The 24185-nt window shown below is 35.3% G+C and overlaps 1 protein-coding gene and 1 long non-coding RNA gene across 2 annotated transcripts in view; one reads left to right on the forward strand and one right to left on the reverse strand.

The window, feature by feature from the left end:
* The window catches only part of SEMA3C (semaphorin 3C), a 185235-nt gene extending 162368 nt beyond the window's left edge, over positions 1 to 22867 (reverse strand). The window contains exons 1-2 of the mRNA XM_082473528.1: positions 22368 to 22867; positions 20198 to 20338 (exon numbers count right to left, since the gene is read on the reverse strand). Coding sequence (XP_082329654.1) covers positions 20198 to 20300 — 103 coding nt within the window. The 5' untranslated portion in view covers positions 20301 to 20338; positions 22368 to 22867. The remainder of the gene's footprint in view (positions 1 to 20197; positions 20339 to 22367) is intronic.
* The window catches only part of LOC309666324, a 675327-nt gene that overhangs the window by 193899 nt on the left and 457243 nt on the right, over positions 1 to 24185 (forward strand). The window lies entirely within an intron of this gene.

A 24185-nucleotide genomic window follows, 5' to 3' on the forward strand; every position in this document is an offset into this window, starting at 1 on the left:
CAGAATCTGTTCCCATTGTCATAGGCGAAATATTTTTTCCTGAGTGAGAAGAAACCTTCCCTATCTTCCACTCCCACTCTCCCTCCCTACCACTACCACTATAGACGGCCTCTTTGTCTTAGAGAGTCTGCTATCCCACATTTAGACACAAACACATACAAATGAAATTGTCTGTGAGAGAGTACATACTGCACAGATCTTTACCGAATTTTCTTAGCACCAGGCTCTGTTAGACCTGACGACATAACCTAAATCAAGACTAGCTTAGGTTGTCAAGAATCTCACTGAGATGTCACTACATTTCAAAATATAAAGGAAATAGAAAATAGAACATAATTTTCTAGGTCATAACTTTTACATGACTTTCATATTTCACAAAGAAATATGTGAAGGGTATTTGTTCACTCAATGGGTAGTGAACACTCAAGCTGCATTATGGCTACACTAATGATGATTTTTCTGGCATTGAAAATCTCCACTGTTGAGTAAAGTGGCTATATTTCAATGTTTAGCAAAGACTCTATCTTGGAAACCATTAGAGCAATAGACTGAATAGAATTATATTTCATTGTTAAAAGAACCTTGGAGATTTCATGTTCTCTAACAGAAACTGAACTTTAGGGATTTGGAGGCAGTGGTCTCTAAACATGACTGCAGATTGAAATCACCTGGAGTGGTTTAAAAACAATAGTGGCTATACCTCATCCCTAGAGATACTGACTTAATTGGCCTGGGCGTGGCCTTGGAAGCAGAATTTTAAAGCTCCCAGGTGACTCTATGTGTAGCCAACATGGAGAATCAGTGTTATAAAGTCTTGGGTTTAACATGATCAGTCGTTCCAAACATTTAGAGTTATAGATTTTTCCCTGGTCTAATTTCTTCTGTCTTGTAGTCTTATGATGAGATGCAAACTGCTGATGGGAATGAAAGCCCAGAGAAAGGAGCTTCTGACCTCTGGTATGGAATTCATTTTCGTGTATAAAAGAAGATATTTCTGAAGACCTAGTTATTTTGAACTTCTGATGTTTAAGACAGGCTGCTTCATGTCTTTGTTCTATGCCTCACACATGGCCAACATTGTGTATTTGTGTGTGTGTGTGTGTGTGTGTGTGTGTGAGAGAGAGAGAGAGAGAGTGAGAGTGAGAGAGAGAGAGAGAGAGAGAGAGAGAAATCAAATAAGAGAACAAGAGAGATTTGGAAACTGAGAAATGGAGAAGATTCTAAAAACAGTCCCCTGCTCCTACCACCACTATAGACAGTTTAGGATTTTAAATGCTCTGGGCATTTGGAGACAGTTTGGCAAACTGGTGCCAAACTGTTTGTCAGTATATCACTCATAATGATTCTACATTGTACAGGACTGCTAGAGATTTAGAGGTGAATAACAAGACAAAACAAACCCTAGCAAAAGAGCTTTGCCCCAGAGGCTTGGAGAACCTTGGTTAAGTGCAATAACCTCTTTCTTGGCATTCCAGTTGAATGCCCCTCTCAGTCCAGTTTATAACCATGATAATACTGTAATCCCTGCTTGCAGAATGATTAATGCCCACAATGGGTTTAAAGCCAATTTTCAAAACCAACTTAAGATAATGTTTTTATTTCAAAACTGGCTTCTTCTATAAGTTGTTTGTGTCCCTTTTATGGCACACATTAGGCTGTGCCTGGTGTAGTATTTATGTAGTTGGCTTACCCTGCTGATTAGAACGGGTGGTTACTGAGGACAGGATTCATGCCATACTTCTCTTTGTACCTATAGATGTAGTAACCACATTGTACAAGGTAGGTTCTCTAAAATATTCATGGAATTCAGTGCAGTTCTTTGGGTCTTTTTAAAAAATGGAACAATGTATTTAATGGAATCTCTCCAAAGTAGGGTGGATGAGAGGGGAGTAAGGGATAAGAGACAGATGGATACAACATTTTTTATAAAAGCCTGAAAGCTTTTTCTTATATTGACCCATAATTTGCCAACAATCAATTCTAACCAGATTTTCCAGCTTCCACTTTAAGGTGAACATAATGTGTGCTGTTGGAACTTAATACAGATACTTACATACCTTGAAAAATATCTATGCTTTATTATTAATGGGCCTCAGCAAATTTATCTTTGGTTATTAAAATTCTATTTTTTTAACCCAGAAGCAATTTTAGAAAAGGTTTTAAAATTTTGCCTTAGTATCAAATATTTATTGTAAAATTTGGAAACCAAAGATGGTTATTGCTTTAAAGGTAATTTCATCTAAGTGCTTATGGCACTACATTTCATTTCCAAAGCATATATAAACGATGCATCTTAACTCTAGGCCATCTTTAACTCAATTCCTGCTACATGTTCCATCAGCACCTAGGCTCTGAGGCTTTCACCATTTTGTGAATGAGTCCAGGCTAAGCTTAATAATCTTTTTCTTAATTCAATTGAAAAAGAAGAAAAACCAAAGAAAGAAAGTGAGGAAAACAAATGCAAGGTGATAAGCTGCTAGATAAATACATTTTACACTTTAAATTCCTAATGTAATATCTGAAATGTCTATACATAACTATAAGTATAGAAAAGTGTCAAATACATATCAAAAAAGTAGAAATATGAGATGAAGTAAATCAATGCAGATCATTATAAAATATCTATAAAGACAAAGTGTTGAAAATAAGCACATTATAAAAGGGACATAGATATTATACACATAATAAAAAGATCATCATTTCCTTTCACCTGAAATCAGAATATTTTATTATTCTATAGCAAATAGGTATGTGCTCCTTTGTCCTTCAACAAAATAGAGCCCATTGAATGTTCTTCTCCTCCTGTAATAGAAAATTGCTTACACCGCTGTAGTCAATACAATTAAATGAATAACCAAAGTATATGACTAGCATAAAAATCTATGCTAGATATCAGAATAAAAAACATAACTTTGTAGAACATATGCATTATCAGATCTCCCTGGAAAAAATATGCATAATTAGATTTTCACACAAAGGTTTTAAAACTCCAGTCATATCAGCAGGTTTTGAGTACTAATGGAAAGTGGAATTGATGCAATTATGTTGAACAGTGGCAGGAAGCATGGCTTTTAAGAGAATCAGCTTAAACAAAAAAATCCCAGTTGCATGTGCATTAAAGCTGTCAAGACTCTAAGCTAAAGATCTGCCCTCTGTGCCAACTAAACCCCTACCCGACTCCGGAAAGTACTGTAACTTTCTGAAGTCTTGCCAAGCCCTTTGCTTGAAAATAACATCTTAATTGGTTTCTTCTAATAAAATTCAAAATGCTCTTCTGGTGATGATAATACGCTCATTGTTTTATTCCAGCTTAATGTTCTGGTCTCCTGAAATGTTCTGAGTATTACTGTTCAGGGAAAAGAAAAATAAAATCCATGAGTTTGAGTTTATGGAGCGACAATCTGGCTGGATAGACCAATAAAAGTTGGAAACTTTTGATGCCAGAAAGACTGCTTCTGAAAGAAATGGTTCTATTTAAACCTAGATTTGTAGATAATAGCAATGAGCTTCCAATCTCTTCCCACTGTCTGCATCATTATTACATAATAACATTTAGGTGTGAATACAGAACTAGGTTGATGATGTTTAGAGAACACTTAAGGTTCTTATTGGCAACTGACACAATTAATTATCCAAAGAATCTTTCAAATCAAGAGATAATTTAAGTCATGAGGTTTTGTTTTTGCTTGAATTATGACAACTAGCGTATATTTAAGAGGATGGAAAAGTTATAAAAAGAGCTTCAAAATATTCACCACATCATATTATCAAAACTTCTGCATGCCTGGTCATCATCTTAAGTTTCTTTATTAAAATATTTTCAATCCAGTCTATTGAATGATTTGCATACATATAGACGTAACTCTAATTCCATAATGAAATTCAATGAAAATGCTTTTTTATACAAGCCAATTTTATTATCACTTTACTACTACTCACTTCTTCATTAAAAAAGTAGTCCCTGTGTTAAGAATTACAGTTCTGTAGAACTGTAATAGTCTCTACCATTTAAAAGAAACTGTGGCCACATACACCACTTCTACCTGACCCAAATAAGCAAGGAAAGGAATACTAGGATGTTCTACTCCTCTTAGTCTCAGTTTCTAATTTTGTTAGTGCTGTCTTAAAAGCTTCAGACCCTTGTATTCATCATAAAATTTCAGCAATGAATGAAGTCCCAGCTTGGTGCACTTCACACAGTTTGTATAAAGTTATGTCTATTTACAAAAGAAAAAAGGGATTTTCTAATCTAAATTTTTCAAAGATTTTTAGAAAGGAGAAGCTCATAATGAAAGATTATGTTTCATACGCTATAATTGGGACTCTGCTAAGTCTTTGGTAATAGATGCTAACTATAATCACACTAGCCACTTGGGTTGGAAGACTTTACGGTTATAAAAGAAGCAAATGTTGTAAACAAATTTAGGTATTTATTTTACAGTGCCTTTACATACTATTTTTTTCCATTCGCTCCCTTTAAGTTCCTGTTTTCTGTGCTAAGGATGGATTACCTCCTTCTGGCAGCAAGTCATTTTGTTCTCACTATTACTAGCCATAAATAATGGGAGGGAGGCAAAGCTCAAATACACAAGCCACCAGAGTTTCTTGTCCTGGTCCTCAGCTCACTTGCACTAGCTATTACTGTATAACTAAGTGTTACAGTAACATTTAGAGTACTAAAGTGTTTGCCAAGCTAATTATCCAATTATTAAATGATAAATTTGTGCTAATTATAACTTTAAAGTAAGAAAACATATGAGTAACACATTGAAAATGATAACAGGAATTCAACTTTTTTCTTCATGACTTCTCAGTTTTTGTTATATGCACTTACAAGAGAACATATACTTAGAAAACACCAAAACAGTAATGAAATATAATTGATCTTTACCCACAGAGTATGTGTATACATGTATGTGTGTGTAAAGATTATGCATTTATCTTTACTCAGATATATACCCCCTCTCCATAATTCATTTATCTTTAGAAAGTGAAAATCTATACCAAGGAAAGAGGAAGTTTTTCATGAAAGAATTTAACAACTGTTTCTTTAGTGCTATTACTCCTAAAGAGACTCAAGGTTTTCTTTTCGCAGGATCAGCAGTCTGACCCTCTTCTTAGATAAATAGCAATTATCTTCTGTAAAATTATATTGCTTTGACTCTTTTGGCCTATCAATTCCATATAGGCTAGAGAATTGACATTAGCTATTACATTATATATAAGCTTAAATATAAGCAATCTTATATCCAAAGTCTGGTATCTGCTAATTTTTTATAAGAAAATAGTTTCAGTATAGTAGTAATTTAGGAATTAATTAGGTAGAATATTTTACACTTTTATTATCAAGAATCTTAAATGCTAGAAAATGTTAAAGTTGAGAAAGGCAAGAATATTAGGCACTTTCACTGGCATCACTTCAAACCAGATCTTAAGGTTATTTTAATGATTGTTTCCTTCTAAGATAATACATAGAAAACTCTGTTCTAAAGATTGACAAAGGGGAAAATGGAATCCTAATGTACACAGCACAGCAAGTGAAACTCTTGACTACAAAAGCAGTGACTTGGGGAAGGCAAGGCAAGGAAAGTATGTTCATTAACTTACATGAATTAGAAACAAAAATATGAACTTCTGGTATTTACGTATTGCCTCAATCTTTTCAAAGAAAATTTACAGGCATTTCTAATATGTTGTTCAATATATTTGAAGCCTGACATATAATAATCCATAAATTATTGCTAAAAATCAGTAGTTAATTAAAAATTTAAGGTATGTTAAAGCTACAGTGTTGTGCATATTTTGGGGAAGCAAATAGCATGTGACATATTTGCTAATATTGAAATTAATGGCCTGGCATTTCTGCAGATTTTGTAATATACATTTGCAGAATGTCTCTTATTCTCTACATAATTAATTTTCTTTTTCCTATACCATTTCCCTCTTCCAGTCTTGTCTCTGTTACCATCAAGCTGTAGATCCTTAGCCAAGACATTTAGCTCCTTGGGGCCTCCATGCCCACCTATTGCCTAAGCATTCTGTAATAAATGAGATAACATGTGGAAATTCTCCAAAAAGTAAAAAGCACCCTGCAGAAGTAAAATATTACTACTGAGTGCTCAAAGGCAGTTAATTCTTACTGAATAAGGAGGGAGTGTAGAAATGACTGTTTCTGAGCATGCTTCTTGGAAATGTAGAATGTACTTGCCATCTTTTACAGCTCAGCACATTGTTTCATGGCTAGTGCTGCCCTAAAATAGCACATGGCTCAGCACTCAGCTCTGCCTTTTATATGCCCTTCTTGCCAACTCATACTCTGCCTTAGAAAACGTCTAACCTTTCTGTTCCTTGCTTTTAACTGTTTTCATTAACAGCAGAGGTTCTCAGTAACACATAAATGGAAATGCAGAAGGCAAAAGAGTCCTGGAGTTTGCCCAAAGCCTGCAGCTCTCTTTATGAATACTTTTATTTTTTGACAGTAATGGAACTAAAATAAAAATGACTGGATTTTTTTAAACCTCATTATATAAGAAATATTTGGAAATTGAAAAAACTGAGTGTGTCTCAGTGCTATAGTTAGTTGACGCTGCAATGGTATCCATAAAAAAGAACACCTGAATTTTTTTTTTTTCTTTAAAAGAAAGTATAGGCTATATTGAACTTATGGAGACACACCCTGATAAATCTGTATAGTGAGGTAAGGAGAGTGAATAATAAGTTTTTCTATAGTTATCCTTTGTCTGAGCTCAGATTTGCTCTCACAGCCACAAAAGGAGACCTCACCTGCAGCAACAAAATAAACTTGTTCCAGAGGGTGATTCCCTCATCCTTACCTTGATGAAACTGAAATTGAAGAGGGAATTAGGAATGGTGTACAGAATGAGTTTTATTTCCTTTATTTTCAGGAAGGCTTGCTGTTCCAAGAGAAGAGCAAAAATATACTGTGACACCCTTAACATGATAAAGTGAGTTATAGTGTGACTTCCTCAGAAAATGTTTTTTTATTTAAATTGTGATTTTTGTGGACCTTAAAACTAATTCTAGCAGCATCTACAGAAATGGTTCTGGCTCTGGACTCTGACTGCTTGTGTTTTATCGTGTCCCTTTCCATTCCTGTGACCTCAGGTAAGTTACTTTCTCTGTACCTCCATTTTATGAGGATGAAAATAGTGCCTAATTCACAGTGTTGTTAGAGAATAAAATGAGATAATGTGAAGTATTTAGAATAGTGCCTGGCACAAAGGCAACATTAATGTTAGTGATTATTATTATAATGAATACAAATAAATTATCAAAATATTTTAGAAACACAGAAGACAAAATGGTAGCACACATCTATGAAGGATGGAAAAATGCATATATTTAGTTCTAGGTATATTTTTCTAAATCAAAACTGCAAAGAAAGTCTATGTAACGTATCCTATTATCCACACTTGTGAAAAACATATCCACATATTTGATCAACATGTAAAATGGATTTAAAATAATCTATCGAGCATCACGTGAGCCACCTTCATTTGACAGTTCAATCATAAATATTCACATGTATCTATGGATAATCATGGAATATGACACATTTTTTCATGGAATGGCTATAGTTGGTTGACTAAATTAACAGAGCACATAAGCTCACTCTTCTGATTTCAGATTCCTGAAGCATCCCTCTTTGTTCCCAACTGCAGGAACCCTGTACCTCTAGGAATGGCTTAACATCACAACATCATCTTTTGGCAACAGAATTAAGCTTATTAGATTCTGAGAAAACTCACCTAGAACAAGAATTACTTTTTTATGACAGGAAAATATGTTTCCAACTTTTTTTCTAAAAATCATTTAAAAAGAGATCCACGGCATACATTGTAATACATTTCTATCCTAATATTTCCCAAGAGACATTCTTTGCTATACTTAAAACTTCTCTCCTCCAATTCAAGGCTATGAAACAGATTTTGTCTTATTTTGACTACCAGAGTCCCATGTCAATATATACCTTAGGGCAAAATAGACGTATGAATTTTTTGGCAATTTCTTCTCATTTTCTATTCCCACAGTATTTTACAACTGTTTTAACTTGCTCTTTACATCACAAATTTAGTGCTACTCTAAAGACTCTTTATGCTTTAGGTAGCATCCAACTCACACTTGCATTCATCAATCCCTTCCTGAGTTCAGTGACTCTCTCACAGGGGAAGACTGCAAAGAGCTTCTTATTCACACAGCACCCCTTGTTGAGTTAGGTTTATTAAAACATGCAGGTGTTATTTAAGATGTTTAATTGACATTTAACTGAGACCACTGGAAGGGAAATTAAAGGAAATTGTAGTAACACAAGTTTTCCCAAGAACTAAGTATTTCAGAAGATTCAATACAACCAGAGTGAGCATTCTCCAAGATTAATGGAATAATCAAGGCTTTATTTTTATCTCTTGGGCAACCAGTAGACAAACTGTTCTCAACAAATGTGCCTTGCGATGTTAATGCTACCAGAGTTCATAAAGAGGCAATTTATTGTTTTGAGTTTATTGTCCAATAACAATTTATCAGCTTTTGGATTCAGCCTACTAGTTCACAGGGGTCCTTTCATTTATTGTTTAATTAACTAAGCTTTTTGTCAAATGAGGCAGATATTAAAAGATAAAAGATGTTTTGTAAAATTCCATCATCTTTCATTTGTATACTATCAATGACCTGGAGACTTTGACAACTTTATTAATTAAAATTCAGCACTGAAAGAAGGCAAAAAGAATCACAAAGTAATAACTGAAAGAGCTTATAATCTTATGCAACCCTAGTCTCTACACTAAATACACTTGTTTCCCAATACAACTCACACTGACATTTTTATGTTTTTAAACCACTGTCATGCATATGTAAATGTAAATGTAAAACTCAACTTTGGGCTGGAAAATTGGCCAATATTAGCTAGGTATCCAAACAGTAAAAATCTTTATGGAGTTTTAATCTTTTAATTGTTTTTTCTTTTGAGTTTTAGGTAGTCACAGGCTTACATGGGGTGAGGAACAGTTTAGTAGTACAAAGTCTTTACTGAACATAGCAAAGAATTACTAGCAGTCACAAATAATTGACTTTTCTGCCATGCATTTAACTATCAATGAATTTATTTTTGAGCATTCATAGCTTTATAAAGCAATTTAAAATATTTCCATGGTTATCTTGATAACTCATAAGAGTTTTTTAGAAACTCTAAAAAGAAAACTTGAAGTGGAGCCAGACAGCTGCCTATTCAGTAAAATGATATTCAGGCTTTTCGAAGCTTGTGTTTTATTGAGTGTACCTTAGTCTTATCCTACTTTTTTATTTCAGAATATTATCTTTCTAGATCTAAAAACATAAACAAAAATGATAATCCAGTATTTATCAGGATTACTTAAAAGAATAAGGTCTGACAACTTAGAGGTTTGTACTAACAAAACCAAAACATCCACATGACTGAATTAGTGCTTCTTTGCCAAAAAATCCACCTCTGGCACAGCAACCCATAATTAGGAGGGATCTCACAAATATGGAGCTTCTCCTTGAGGAGTGAATGGTTTGTGCCCCATATCAAGCACCCCAACCCTTGGGACTTGCAAAGGAGACATGAGGCCCCATAATATCTGGTTTTGAAAACAAAGGGGCTTATGTCCAGGAGACCCAAAAGGCTGCTGGGAAGTGAGATTCTGCTATTAAAGGGCTTTTACATACAGACAACTCGCGTTGGGACTCAGCACAAAAGTAGCAGTTTGAAAACCTCCTAGTCTATATGTGAAGGCAATTCATTTGCTAATCTTAAAGCATCTGCTGGAGGGGTAGTGGCCTTTTAGGACTCTCTCTGGGGATGGAGGTGTTGGTGGGTGACATTTTTTGTGTTCTCCCCTCTACCTGGCTAGTGCCACCAGGCACATACAGTCACAGCACTTTCCTGCGGCTCCGCTAAATCTCTGGCATTCATGACCTGCCCTGTGTTCTCCTGCTGCCTTCTAAAGCTGGAAGTTGCATTACTGTACTCTCCTGCTCCATCTCTAAAGTTAACATCTGCAGATGCATCATGACCCTGAGTTCTCCTGCTGCCTCGCTAAAGCCAGCAGGTGTGCACAGTCCACACAGGAGATGCACCCTGATCACCTGCCTCTAGTGGCCAGGGGAGCTTTCGTTTCTGGGCCCTACAGGACTGAATCAGAGAGTCAGTTCTTGGAAGGCTACCACACCCAGGGCATTGAACAGACAGCAAAATGAAACACAACCCCAGTCTTTCTGTGAAAAAAGGCCTATTTTCTTGAGCTTCAGCCTGAGGGGGAGACTTAAGGTTTGCCACACATCTAGAAGCTATGGAAGTGCTCTCAGGGAATGTAGGCCAGGGAATGCCATCATTGTATTCTCCTCCCTTGGCCTCACTACAGCTCACTGGTGCCTCCCAGAAAGGAGTTTATACACTTGTCTGGAGCCCTGAGTTTTGCAACTGTCATCCAGGGGACACCTCCACATCACCTGATCTGGAAGACAGCAGGGCTTACATTTGTGGTCCCACAGAGCTGTATATATTTGCATACTTTAAAAGCTGCTACCTGAGGGTATTCTTTCCAATCAGCCTGAAACTAGGTGCTCTCTGAGATCCCTCCCTATGGAACACTGATGGGGCTTGGTACACCCTCAACATCTGTGACATACCAAAAATAAATCAGGCTGCTTAGACAATCACAAAGGTTTGAGAGACAAGCAAGAGTCACTGCAAGGTTGAACAACAAGGTTCATCTCCTACATAAGACCACTACTTTGAGACTGAGAGAGGTAGCTATTTCATCTAATACACAGAAACAAATACAGAGAGTTAAGCAAAATGAGGAAACAAGAATATGTTCCAAATAAAGAACAAAATAAAACCTCAGAAAAAATCTGAATTAAATGAAGACAAGTAATTTATCTGATAAACAGTTCAAAGTACTAGTCATAAAGATTTTCATTGAATTTGGAAGAAGACTGGATGAACACAGTGAGAACTTGAACAAATATAGAAAAGATAAGAAAGTACCAAACAGAAGTCTCAGAATTGAAGAATACAAAAACGAAACTGAAAAATACACTAGAGGGGTTCAACAGCAGACTAGATGAAACAGAAGAAAGAATTGGTAATCTGGAAGACAGGGCAGTGGAAATTCACACAAACAGGGCAGCAGAAGAAAAAAAGAATTTTAAAAAGTTAAGATAGTTTACAGGACCTATAGGACAACATAAAGAGAAACAGCATTTACCTTATAGGGGTCCCAGAAGCAGAAGAGAGAGAAAAAAGAAGATTTATTTGAAGAAATAATGACTGGAAACTTCCCTAACCTGGGAAGGGAAACAGAATCCAGATCCAGGAATTCCAGAGAGTTCCAAATAAGAAGAACCCAAAGAGATCCACACCAAGACACATCATAATTACATTGTCACAATTTAAAGATTGAGAAAGAATATTAAAAACAGCAAGAGAAAAAAAACAACTTGTTACATATAAGGGAACCCCCATTAGACTATCAGCAGAATTTTCAGCAGAAACTTGGCAGGACAGAGGGAATAGCATGATATATCCAAGGTGCTGAAAGGAAAAACTTCCAACCAAAAATACTCTACCCCACAAGGTTATCATCCTGAATTGACGGAGAGATAAAGTTTTCCAGGCAAGAAAAAGCTAAAGGAGTGCATAACCAGTAAAGTGGCCTTATGAAAAGTTAAAGGGACTTTTTTAAGCTGAAAGAAACGGTACCAATTAGTAACAAGAAAACATATGAAAATAAAAATCTCACTGGTAAAGGTAACTATATAGTAAAGGTAGTGGATTAATCACTTATGAAGCTAGTGTGAAAGTTAAAAGGCAAAAGTAGTAAAAATAACTATAACTATAATTAGTTAAGGGATACATAAACTAAAAAGATGTAAAATGTGAAATCAAAAACATAAAAGGTGGTGGGGGGAGTAAAAGTATACAGTTCTAGAATGCATTCAAATTTAAAACTTGTTTTCAACTTAGAGTAGACTGTTATGTATATAAGCTGTTATATGTGAACCTCATGGTAACCACAAAGCAAAAACCTATAGTAGATACACAAAAGATGAGAAAAAAATCTAAGCATAACACTAAAGAAAGTCATCAAAACACAAGGGAAGAGAGTAAGAGAAGATGAAAGGAGCAGAGAAGAACTACAAAACAGCCAAAAAAACAATTAGCAAATTTGTACATATCTATTAAACATTACTTTAAATGTAAAGGGAATAAATTCTACAATCAAAAGACAGAGTGGTTGAATGCATTAAAAAACAAGTCCCATCTACATGCTTCTTACAAGAGACTCACTTCAGACGTAAGGACATACATAGACTAAATGTTAAGGGATGAAAAAAGATGTTTTATGCAAACAAAACAAAAAGAAAGATGGGGTAGCTATACTTATATCAGACAAAATAGACTTTAAAATGAATAATGTAAAAAAAAAAAAAACAAAGATGGTCATTACATAATGATAAAGGGGTTAAACCAACAAGAAGATAGAACATTTGTAAATATTTGTGCACCCAAAATAAGAGTACCTCAATATATAAAGCAAATATTAACAGACCTAAAGGGAGAAAATGACAGCAGTATAATAATAGCAGGGGACTTTAGTACCCCACTAAGATCAATGGATAGATCATCCAGACAGAAAATTAACAGAACATCAGTCTTAAATAACACATTAGACCAGAAAAACTTAACAGGTATACAGAACATTCCATCCAAAAGCAGCAGAATACACATTCTTCTCAAGTTCACATGGAATATTTTCCAGGATAGAGCATATGTTAGGCCATGAAACAAGTCTCAATGAATTTAAGAAGACTGAAGTCAATTCAAGCATCTTTTCTGATTATAATAGTAAAAAACTAGAAATCAATTACAAGAAAAAAAATGAAAAAAACCCACAAATATGTGGAGATTAAACAACACGCTACTGAACAACCAATGGGTCAATGAAGAAATCAAAAAATATCTTGGGACACATGAAAATGGAAATACAAGAAATGAAACACACCAAAATCTATGGGATAGAGCAAAAGCAGTTGTAAGAGGGAATCATAGTGATACAGGCCTACCTCAAGAAACAAGAAAATGTCAAATAAACCATCTAACTTTACATTTAAATGGACTAGAAAAAGAAGAACAAATGAAGCCCAAATTAGTAGAAGGGAGGAAATAATAAAGGTCAGAGTGGAAATAAATTAAACAGAGACTAAAAGACAACAGAAAAGATTAATGAAACTAAGATCTGGTTCTTTGAAGAGATAAACAAAATTGGCAAATCTTTAGATGCACCAAGAGAAAAAGAGAGGGGGTTCAAATAAATAAAATCAGAAATGAAAAAGGAGACTTTATAGAAATACAAGGAATCATAAAAGACTACTATGAACAATTAAACACCAACAAATTTGACAACCCAGAAGAAGTGGATAAGTTTCTAGAAGCATATGATCTTCCAAGATTCAATGATGAGGAAATAGAAAATCTGAATAGACCAATTACTAATAAAGAGATGGAATCAGTAATCAAAAATGTCCCAACAAACAAAAGTCTAGGACCAGATGGCTTCTCTGGTGAATTCTACCAAACATTAAAAGAAGATTTAATATCTATCCTTCTTAAAACTCTTCCAAAAAATTGAAGAGGAGGGAATGCTTCCAAACTCATTTTATGAGGCCAGCATTACCCTGATACCAAAGCCAGTAAAGGAAACCAAACACACACACACAAATTACAGGCCAATATCCCAGATGAACATAGGTGCAAAGATCCTCAACAAAATATTAGCAAACAGAATTCAACAATACACTAAAAAGAGCATACACCATGATCAAGTGGGATGTATTCTACAGATGTAAGGATGGTTCAACATCTGCAAATCAATCAACATAATATACCATATTAACAAAATGAAGGAGAAAAATCACATTATTGTCTCAAATAAATGCAGAAAAAGCATTTGACACAATTCAACTTTCATTCACAATAAAAACTCAACAAAGGGGGTATAGAGGGAACATGCTTCAACATAATAAGGACCCTATATGACAAACCCACAGGTAACCTCATATTCAATGGTGAAAAGCTGAAAGCTTTTCCTCTAAGATTAGGAACAAGACAAGGATGCCCACTCTTGCCACTTCTATTCAACATAATATTGGAAGTCCTAGCCGGTGCAATTAGGAAAGAAAAAGAAACACAAGACATCCAAATTGGAAAGTAAGAAGTAATACTGTCACTATTTGTGGACAGCATGATTATTTATATAGAAATTTGTAAGACTTCACCAAAAAACTGTTAAAACTAATAAACTCAGTAAATTTGCAGGGTACAAAATCAATATTCAAAATTTGGATGCATTTCTATACACTAACAATGAACTATTAGAAAGAGAAATTAAGAAAACAATCCCCCCATTATAATTGCATCAGAAAGAATAAAATACCTTATTTCTATTAATCAAAACCATTTTTGATATTCCAGATAGGAATCATGGATTAGGGCAAAGGATAAAGGGCCAAATGAATGCCGGTGAGTTTGTGCATTATATAAACCTTACCTAGTATCTTTCTCTTATATCACATTGGCTAAACTTGAGTCGCATAGCCACTCATACTTGTAAAGAAATTTGGAGGACCAAGACAGCCAGGGAGCATCCCCACTTCTATCATCAATGAAAACACAGACTGTGGCTTTGGAAGACTCCATACACACTACCTCACTGGATCACTACATAAACTCAGTGAAGTATGTATTCAGCACCTACACTGGTGCTATGAATTTTTGAGTGTTAGAATATTACTGTTCCCCATTATTTTCTGTTCTTACAAAAACCAGCATCAGGAAGAATGCCTTAAATATTAAACTTTTAGTTGTGCATGGCCCAAGACCAAAGACAGAAGCAGGAGAGACTAATTTACCACAGGAACTATGGAGGAGCTTCTCTTTGTTTTGCTTTGAAAAGCAGATATGAGAGGAGCTGAGTAAGACATGATGACTAAATGCAATGTGCTATCCTGGATTGGATCCTGGAACAGAAAAAGGACATTAGGTGAAAACTAAGGAAATCTAAAAAAATGGACTCTATTTAATACTAATATATCAATATTGGTCTATTAATATAAGATGTTAGCAAGAGAGGAAACTGGGTGTAGGGTATATGGAAGCTCCCTGTACTACCTTCTTAATTTTTCTCTAAATCTAAAACTCTTCTAACAGTAAAGTTTATCTAAAAGGAAAAAAAGAGTAAATACCTAGGAATAAATTTAACCAAAGAGGTGAAAGACCTGTACACTGAAAACTATATACTGAAAGAAACTGAAGAAGAAACATGGAAATGAAAAGACATTCTGTGCTTATGCATTGGAAGAACTAATACAATTAAAATGTCCATATTACCCAAAGCAATATACAGATTCAATGCAGTCCCTATCAAAATTCCAATGACGTCTTTCACAGAAATTGAACAAACAATTCCAAAATTTGTATGGAACCACAAAAGACCCTGAATAGCCAAGCAATCTTGAGAAAGATGAATAAGGCTGGGATATCATGTGCCCTGATTTCAAACTATATTACAAAGCTGTAGTAATCAAAAGTGTATGGTATTGGCATAAAAACAGACACATAGGTAAATGTAACAGAACACAGAGCCCAGAAATAAACTCAAGCATACACGGTCAATCATTTACAACAAAGAAGCTAAGAATATACAATGGGGAAAGGACAGCCTCCTCAATAAATGGTGTTGGAAAAACTGGACAGCCCAATGCAAAAACAACAAAAAAAAAGAATCCAGACTATTATTTTATAGCATACACAAAAATTTACTCCAAATGGATTAAAGATTTAAAAGTAAGACCAGAAACAAAAAACTCTTAGAAGAAAACACAGGAAATAAGTTCCTTGACATCAGTCTTGGCGATGATTTTTTGGGTCTAACTCCAAAAGCAAAGGCAACAAAAGCAAAAATCAACAAATGGAACTATATCAAAGTAAAAAGCTGATGCACAGCAAAGGAACCCACCAACAAAATAAAAAGGCAACCTTCTGAATGGGAGAATATATTTGCAAAACATATTATATATCCAATAAGGGGTATTACCCACAATATATAAAGGCCTCATACAACTCAATAGCAAAATTACAAATAATTTGACTAAAAATTGGGCAGAAGATATGAATAAACATTTTCCAAAGAGTCATATAAATGGCCAAGGGGCACATGAAAAGATACTCCACATCACTCATCTTCAGGGAAATGCAAATCAAAACCACAATGAGATAGCTCACCTTAGATCACACCTGTCAGAATGGCTACCAACAGAAAGACAAGAAATAAGTGTTGGCGAGAATGTGAAGAAAAGGGAACCCTTGTGCACTGTTGGTGGGAATGTAAATTGATGCAGCAACTATAGAAAACATTGGGGAGGTTCCTCAAAAAACTGAAAATAGAATTACCATATGATTCAGTAATTCCACTTCTAGGTATTTATCCAAAGAGAATGAAAACCCTAACTCAAAAGATATATGAACACCCAAGTTCATTGCAGCATTATTTAAAGTAGCCAAGATATGGAAACAACCTAAGTTGCCATCAATGGATGAATGGATAAAGAAGATATGGTATGCATATACAATGGAATATTATTCACCCACAAAAAAGAATGAAATCTTGCTATTTGCAGCAACATGGATGGTCCTTGAGGGCATTATGCTAAGTGAAATAAGTCAGACAAAGACAAAAACTGTATGATCTAATTTATATATGGCATCTTAAAAAAAAAAAATCGAAGTCTTAGATGCAGAGCACAGATTGGTTGTTCCAGAGGCAGGGGGTGGGGGGTGGGCAAAATTAGTGAAGGGGTCAAAAGATATAAACTTCTGGGTATAAAATAAATATGTTATGGGGATATAATATATAGCATGGTGACTACAATTAATAATACTGTATTTGAAAGTTGCTAAGAAAGCAAATCTTAAAGTTCTCATCACAAGAAAAATAATTTTTGGAACTTTCTACAATGACATATGGTAACAACCTGTTGCAGTAACCATTTTGCAGTGCATACAAATATCGCATCATTATGTTGTACACCTAAAACTAATACAATGTTATATGTCAATTATATCTCAGTAAAAATGTAAACAAAAGAGAAAAGAATCTATCTCATTTTTAAATAGAAACAATATTTAACACATTTAAAGCAGTCATCAGATTTCATATCTATTCAAATATAGACAATATTTCCATTTTTCTGAAGCTCAGCACCTTTTCTTAAAATTACATGCAACTGATATCTTCTGTCAAATTATGGAGTATTTATTCCTGATTTTGTAAAAGATTACGTGCTAAAATTTCTTCTTGATAAAGCAGAATCTTTTCAACAATGATTTCCCTTGTATATTAGCAAGCAAAACAAGTTTTGTCTATTTATATACATAGCCTTGCCTTTCCTTATGACCCTTATTGATCTTAAAGATTTTCTGGAAAAAAAATAGGACAATAATGTTATGAAATGTGAATTTGTCAAACAATTGGAATTTTTTTCAAGAAAAATTCAACTCAAACAAAAATAATTTGCATGAACTTTTTATTCATTTGAAAAGGTATATGGCATAAAATAAGAATTATAAAAATTATGAAATGCAATATCTAAGAGGAGTCACAGTTCTTTTAACATGCAAGATTTATCTAGCACAAATGTAACTAATTAATAGCACCTGAAGTACATTCTCCCATAGTAGTGATGACCATCTGGTTGACCTTGCACTAGATGAATAGGGAAGGCAAATGTGTAAATCATTGTTTCCCAAATGTTATCACCACCACAAGACGGGATGGAATTTGGATGGGAGAAGAGATCTCTTATTTCACACACCTTTAAATTGACTGTGATTCTTAATTGGACAGTAAGACAAGACTGAGAGGATTCTTCTAATGTGTCACTCAGAAATTTTTAAATATGAAATAAATGAAAGTATATATCTGTATATATTTAAATTAACATATATTCATATATATGTCAACCCTGTACAAAGTTCTATATTTTGATGTTAAGACTAAACCATTTTGGAAGAAATTTAGTAACCTATTCAGTGTGATACTCAGAGAAGTCATAATAAGATCAAAGAGACACTTTAAGTGATAAATTTGGAACAAGATCTCAAGCAGGTACACTGTCAAATCTCTTAAGAAAATTACTACGAATTAATGATTAAAATATATACATTTTAACAATTGGTTTTGCTCAAGGTACTTTTCCAATGATACTTTGTCTATTATACAGTTCATTTTTGGAGTTTTTTTGGTATTAATTTAGCAATCGTGGCATTTCATTATGCTTGTTGATATATCTCTTTAAAACAGTATTCTAATTAAGTGAATTCTATCTCTCTAATTATTTCCTAGTAAGACTCTTGGGAAGAATAAAATAGGAATTATAAGACTTTCAGATCATTAGCTTATCTAATCATGCTATATTCTGCATATGTTATAAATTAAAGTATTATTCTGTAAGAATCTGTTTTGAGTTTAAGAGCATTTAAAATTTTAGATATGCAGAATTTTAAAAAGCCCATCATAATTTCTAGTCACTTTGTAAATAGCAGTCATTGTCCTACCTGGTATTGAAGCTTGGTTTTAAAAGATTGTATTACTTAATTTCCTCTGTAAAAGGTAAATTGTAATCATCTTTTCAAACACAGACTTGATGAATTATCTCTAGTGACACACTTGTTTTTAATATTTACATATTTTGGCTTAAGTTTCAGTTAAAAGAAGTTCGATTAGTTTCAATGTAATAGAGAGAGCAGGTTTAGATACCTCATCTATGAGACCACTCCATCTTCCTGTATGCTGAGAGAAATACAGAAAACTGGGGAGAAATTGTACTGTTCCTTAATGCCTTTCTTTTTATTTGATTAGGTAATACATAGTTCTCAACTTGGGAGAAGAGGTGTTAGCAGGCTGCAAGATTTGTTAGTAATTAAAAAAAAAAAAAAAGATACTTCAAAGGTCTGTTTTTCCTTTCTTCCCAACTTAACTGGATAGCCATGGGTTTTTGAGGGGAATGCCTAACTCAGAAGCTAAGGAAACAATTAGAAGCTCACACACTCTAAGTTCTAAATAAGGTCCCATCAGTGCTTACGATGACCTTGGGGAAAGCACTTGGTGATTTAAGAAAGAAAGAAAAAAAGATAGCCATTTGAGTGATAAGTGTCAGTCATACTGCTGTTTGACATTCAAGATAGAGTTTCAAAGACATCCTGCTATATAAGGCTTGAGAGTATACTATTTCTCAAATGAATGAAAATATGCCCAGTGACACTGAGGTTTACGCAGAGACAGAGCTGAAAGAAGTAATAAAAATATAAATGACCCTGACTGGCAGGATGATCTTCCTGATCCATTTCTTATTCCATCTGTCCAATTAGTATGGGTTACATGACTGACCAAAATCATCCATCTACAAGTCATCTGAACTATATACATTAAAGCTCATGCACACATTTGGCAAACCATACCCTCAGAGGACCTTAAGCCTTTCATGTTTGTGAAAATTTGAAATCACACTCGTTTCCCTAAGGTTCTGAAGAGAACATTTGCATACAACAGCAATCAAAAGCCTATTTCCAACTATTCTTTTAGGTCCTTTTCAATTAATTAGGAGACTTTGCCAACCTCAGGAACTCCTCATGGAAATAGAAGAAACACCAGTAGAACAATGTATGGAGAGACCAGTTTTGAGGCTAAGGCCCAAAATGTATTAGAAAAAATTTCAATAATTAAACCTGCATAGCTCTTTCTGCTGATGAGGATTAGCACTTAAGGGGTGTTCCTCAACAAAGCCAAATGACTACTAAGATCAAAGACCTTAGGCTTTGAGCTCTTCACCATCTCCTCATACATGTGCATGCAAACACAGAAGAAACTTCAGAAAGGGCAGAATACACTTCAAGCATTTTCATAAACAAATGCAATAGAGGCTTTTGTCTATTAACCAATAATTTAAAATAGCTGTCATCCAAAAAGCTGCCCACTAGATATTTTTAAAGCTAATCAATACTCAATAATATTTTACTGTCTTTAGTAATTTTTGAATCTGGATAAGAAAAAAAGACTTCAAATAACATTTTCCTCAGAGTGTTTATCAACTTTCTTACCATCAAATGTTAAGTAAACTCTTGCTTGGGGCTGAGATGATCCTTTTACACAGGTAGAACAAACAAATACTCCAACCAAGACCCAAATTGCCTGGAATGCCATTTCTTCAGATTTGCAAGTTAATATCCAAGGGAAAATACCTTTAAAATAAAGATAACAAGTTTGTTATATTTCACTTCACATTTTAGGAGCACACCCCCCCTCCCCCCCCCACACACACAAACCAGCAATCTAGACAGAGCACTCTATTCACAAAAGACACAGCTGAACTTTTACAGTCATGCAAACAGTAGGAGGTGCTGTGACTGTTTCTTAGATGTGAAAATTTGGATTTGATTTCATTTGTGTCTGGCAGTCTTTGTTAAAAGTGAAATTATTTCATCTTCCAGCAAAATAATGCTAATATAAAACAAGGCAGCCAGGAAAAAGTTACTGATTCCCAAAGGAAAAGCCAATATTTAAACTTGTTCTTCTCTTTAAAAAACACATTACATTGAAAAGACTTGAGAATGGTGCAAATAAGTATTAGTGGATGAAAACTTCTCTTTCTACCATAAATATAGTAGCAGTAGGAAAATGCCACATGAACATTCACTTCCACACACTCATTAGCTCTTTTGGAGTAACCATCTCTGAAATGATATTTCTACACAGAGATCTACTAGTGCTCAATCCTTGATCACTGGAATTAGTTATCTGCCGGTTTATACAGATGACCATACAGCTGTTAAATGATGTAGATGAGGTAACCATGGATTTGTGCCAAATTCAAACCATTGACTTAGTGGTGAGCAATCGAGTGAACCATATATACCTCAATGCATATTTAAAATAAATCAACTAGAAAGTGGGCTGTCAAAATGTCAAAAGATAAATCAGAGAGACAGGTATTACTGTTTGAAACTATAGCTATAAAATTAATACATGCTATTAACTAATGTCTGAATAACAAAGATCAGGTAATGTGTAATTTCATATCTGTAGGAGCTCTAGTGGCCACAATATGCAAAATAAACTCAGGACCATAAAAGAAACCCCATCATTTTGAATCTACCACAATTATACAATAAGATGACATGACAGAGTTTAATCTAGAAATTTATTTTTACAGGTTACAACAATACTGATCTTCAATATTATGTGGCTTTTAAAATTAAAATTTTACCACTAATTTTATTCAATAAAGAAATGCCACTAAAATTTGAAAAGTAACAGAAGCAATAGAAAAGCTTTAGTAATACAGAAGCAAAGTAACAATTAAACCGAACATGCCATTGTAAACAAAAATTATAAGTTGATTTCCTAGGTGGTACATATGTTATAAGAGGCAGAAACAAAATTGTATGCTTCTTTTACCACACAGACGGAGGAAACCCTAGAGATGTTTGTGTTGGTAATTTTCAAAAGAAACACTTTCTTCCTGCTTCCACAACCTCTTCACCTTGTCATCCCTAAATTAACTTAAAAGAAAATTGATTTTATAGGGTGACTTTCCCTTAGTAATTTGCTCCCTGGTTTTGTTGACTTTATGTATAAAGTCCCCCCCCCCCGCCCACAAAGCTATAAATACCTAAACTTTGTCTCTTTATTAAGCAGGCTGATAATAATCACGCATTTCTACATATTGCTATTAACAATATCTTATCTGATATGCCTCCACTAGAGCTACATATGCCACAAATTGCAAAGAATAATATTGGAGATGAAATGACAGGTCAAGTGGAGTGAGTATACAGAGCAATGTGATTTCAAGCCAACCTAGAGTTGAGAAGGGACTGAAAGCCAAGTGTCTCATACACGCCTCCGCCCCTCATATTTTATGACTTCTTCCCTTTAACTCAAACACTTAAGACATGCTGCTTGTTGTTTTCACTTGTACTGATTGAACACTAATAACACGTAAGAAAAGGACTCTTTTATAAAATCCTCTCGAGTAATTTTGCCTTAGAAGGCAGGGAAATACTCAGCTTTAAACTCTCCGCAGGTGTCACAACCTAAAGAAACAATTCCGGCCGGGCTCTCAGCAAGGGAAACACTTCCATGACAAACTGCAAGCGCTCTTAAGAAAATATCCAGACCTGAGCACATCGATATGTGAAAAGTCTATACACAGACCCAAAAGTTATATTTTTCTAAATTTGTAATGCTGAAACAACGAATCCAGCTTACCGAGGTGGGACGAGATCAGCACGGAAAAGTCGTCAATTTGCTACAGGTTTGGCTCCGCGTGTTTGTAGTCCTTTTCCCCAAAGACCGTAATTTCTAGGGCGTCCCAGCGGTGAAATTCTTTCTTCCCGGTCCTCTGAGTTTCTTTGTAAAGGAATCCTCAGCGTTGCAGTGGCGCGGCACCCGGAGCCCTGCTCTGCGTCGCTCAATCAAGCACTACGGAGTGAATGGAAAGTGGCCGGCGCATGGGGCGAGCGCTCGGGTGTCCGATTACAGCGACGCGGCGCGCGGCTCTGGCTGCCCCGGCGCGCCGCCCAGCCGGCTCGCTTCACCCGCCCAGCACGCTCGGCCGCATCTCCACCCGCCGCGAGGCCCCACCCAGAGCGCGCCCGCGAGAGGGTGGCAGGGAGCCGCCAGGGCGGGGCCGACCCCAGGACGAGCCGCCCTAGAGATACAGGAATGCGCCGCAGCAGTCTGGGGGACGAACTGAACACCTCTGCTGCTTTCGCGCTCTGCAGTGGAGTGAACAACTTACAGGGTGTGCCCCAAGGTTTTTGTTTGTTACCGGCTGCTCTTGGAAGGCATTCAAGATTAAGCTTGGCCTTAAATATCAAAGTGCAAAGCAGCTTTTGTAAGAGAAGGATCACTAAATCCTTTTAAGGCAAAGAGATGCGTTTTTAAAAGGGCATGAGTCTCGTCCTTTTCCCGTAGAAAATTTTCTAAAACCGGTCGAGATGAACCAACAGCCTCATCGCAGAAGTTTATCCTTTTAATGGGTATTGTTTCCTATTGTGTTTCCTTAATGTCCGAAAGGCAGTAACTCTGTTGACCTCACCACGTTGACTCATAATACAATACTCTACCTCTACCCTCCCAGATATTCCCAAAACATAATTACAAGAAATTATTTCACAGTTTTGTAGAGGAAGGCTGTTCTCAACTATGCCAACAGATAGAGGTTTACAAATCTAGACCTCAGGGGGTATATTTCCAGCACTACTTTCAGGTAAACTTGTTAAACTCTGGAATGACTTTGATGTTTAAGTGAAAATTATTTCTCCGGATCACAATGAACTAGATATTTGAACTTAGGGAGAAATGAGCTTCGACCTCCATAAAATGAGCAGGTACTTGCTTAAAAATCACTGTGGGCTATAGCCCAGCAGATGTCACTATACAGAGGGAACATGGAGTGTAATTTCTCCACCTTGTTCCTCATAATTTTCTTTATGAAGTAAAGCAGATCACTAAATTCTTATAAACTATCATAGAAAACACTTCTGAGAGTGCAAAATCTTTGATGGAGTGGGACAGCTGAACTAAATCTCAGGTAGGAGGAAGTGAAGAAGTGATTAAGACGTATCTTTCATGTATCTAAGCACCACATGTTATGTCGACATAAGTCATGTCCCTAACTCTTTCTGTATACCTGAGATATGAAGGGATCATGTCAAATAAGAATGCAAATTTAAGTGTTCAAAAATTATATTCCAGGGCCAATATTATCTTCAAACACAACTATGTTTATGAAAGAAATTTCCAATTCAGTGGATGTGTTCTTTTAAAAAAATCTAATACAGTTAAATTATTTTTTGTGATAATTAGTGCAATAAAAATGTGAGTAGCTCCTTGACATAAGTTTGTAATAATGAATTTAACCCACAAAACATCTGACAGTATCAAAAAACCGGATGCAAACATGAGTAAGCACTATGCATGGTTTTCTCTGAAATACTTCTGAAACTGATTAAGACCCAAGTTACACTGACCACTGTTATCTTCCTACTGATGCCTGAGTCAGCATTTGTAAATTAGGAAGAC

This window comes from Balaenoptera physalus (genome assembly GCF_965194825.1).
Source record: "Balaenoptera physalus genome assembly, chromosome: 8".
In the NCBI taxonomy this organism is placed as follows: Eukaryota; Metazoa; Chordata; class Mammalia; order Artiodactyla; family Balaenopteridae; genus Balaenoptera; species Balaenoptera physalus.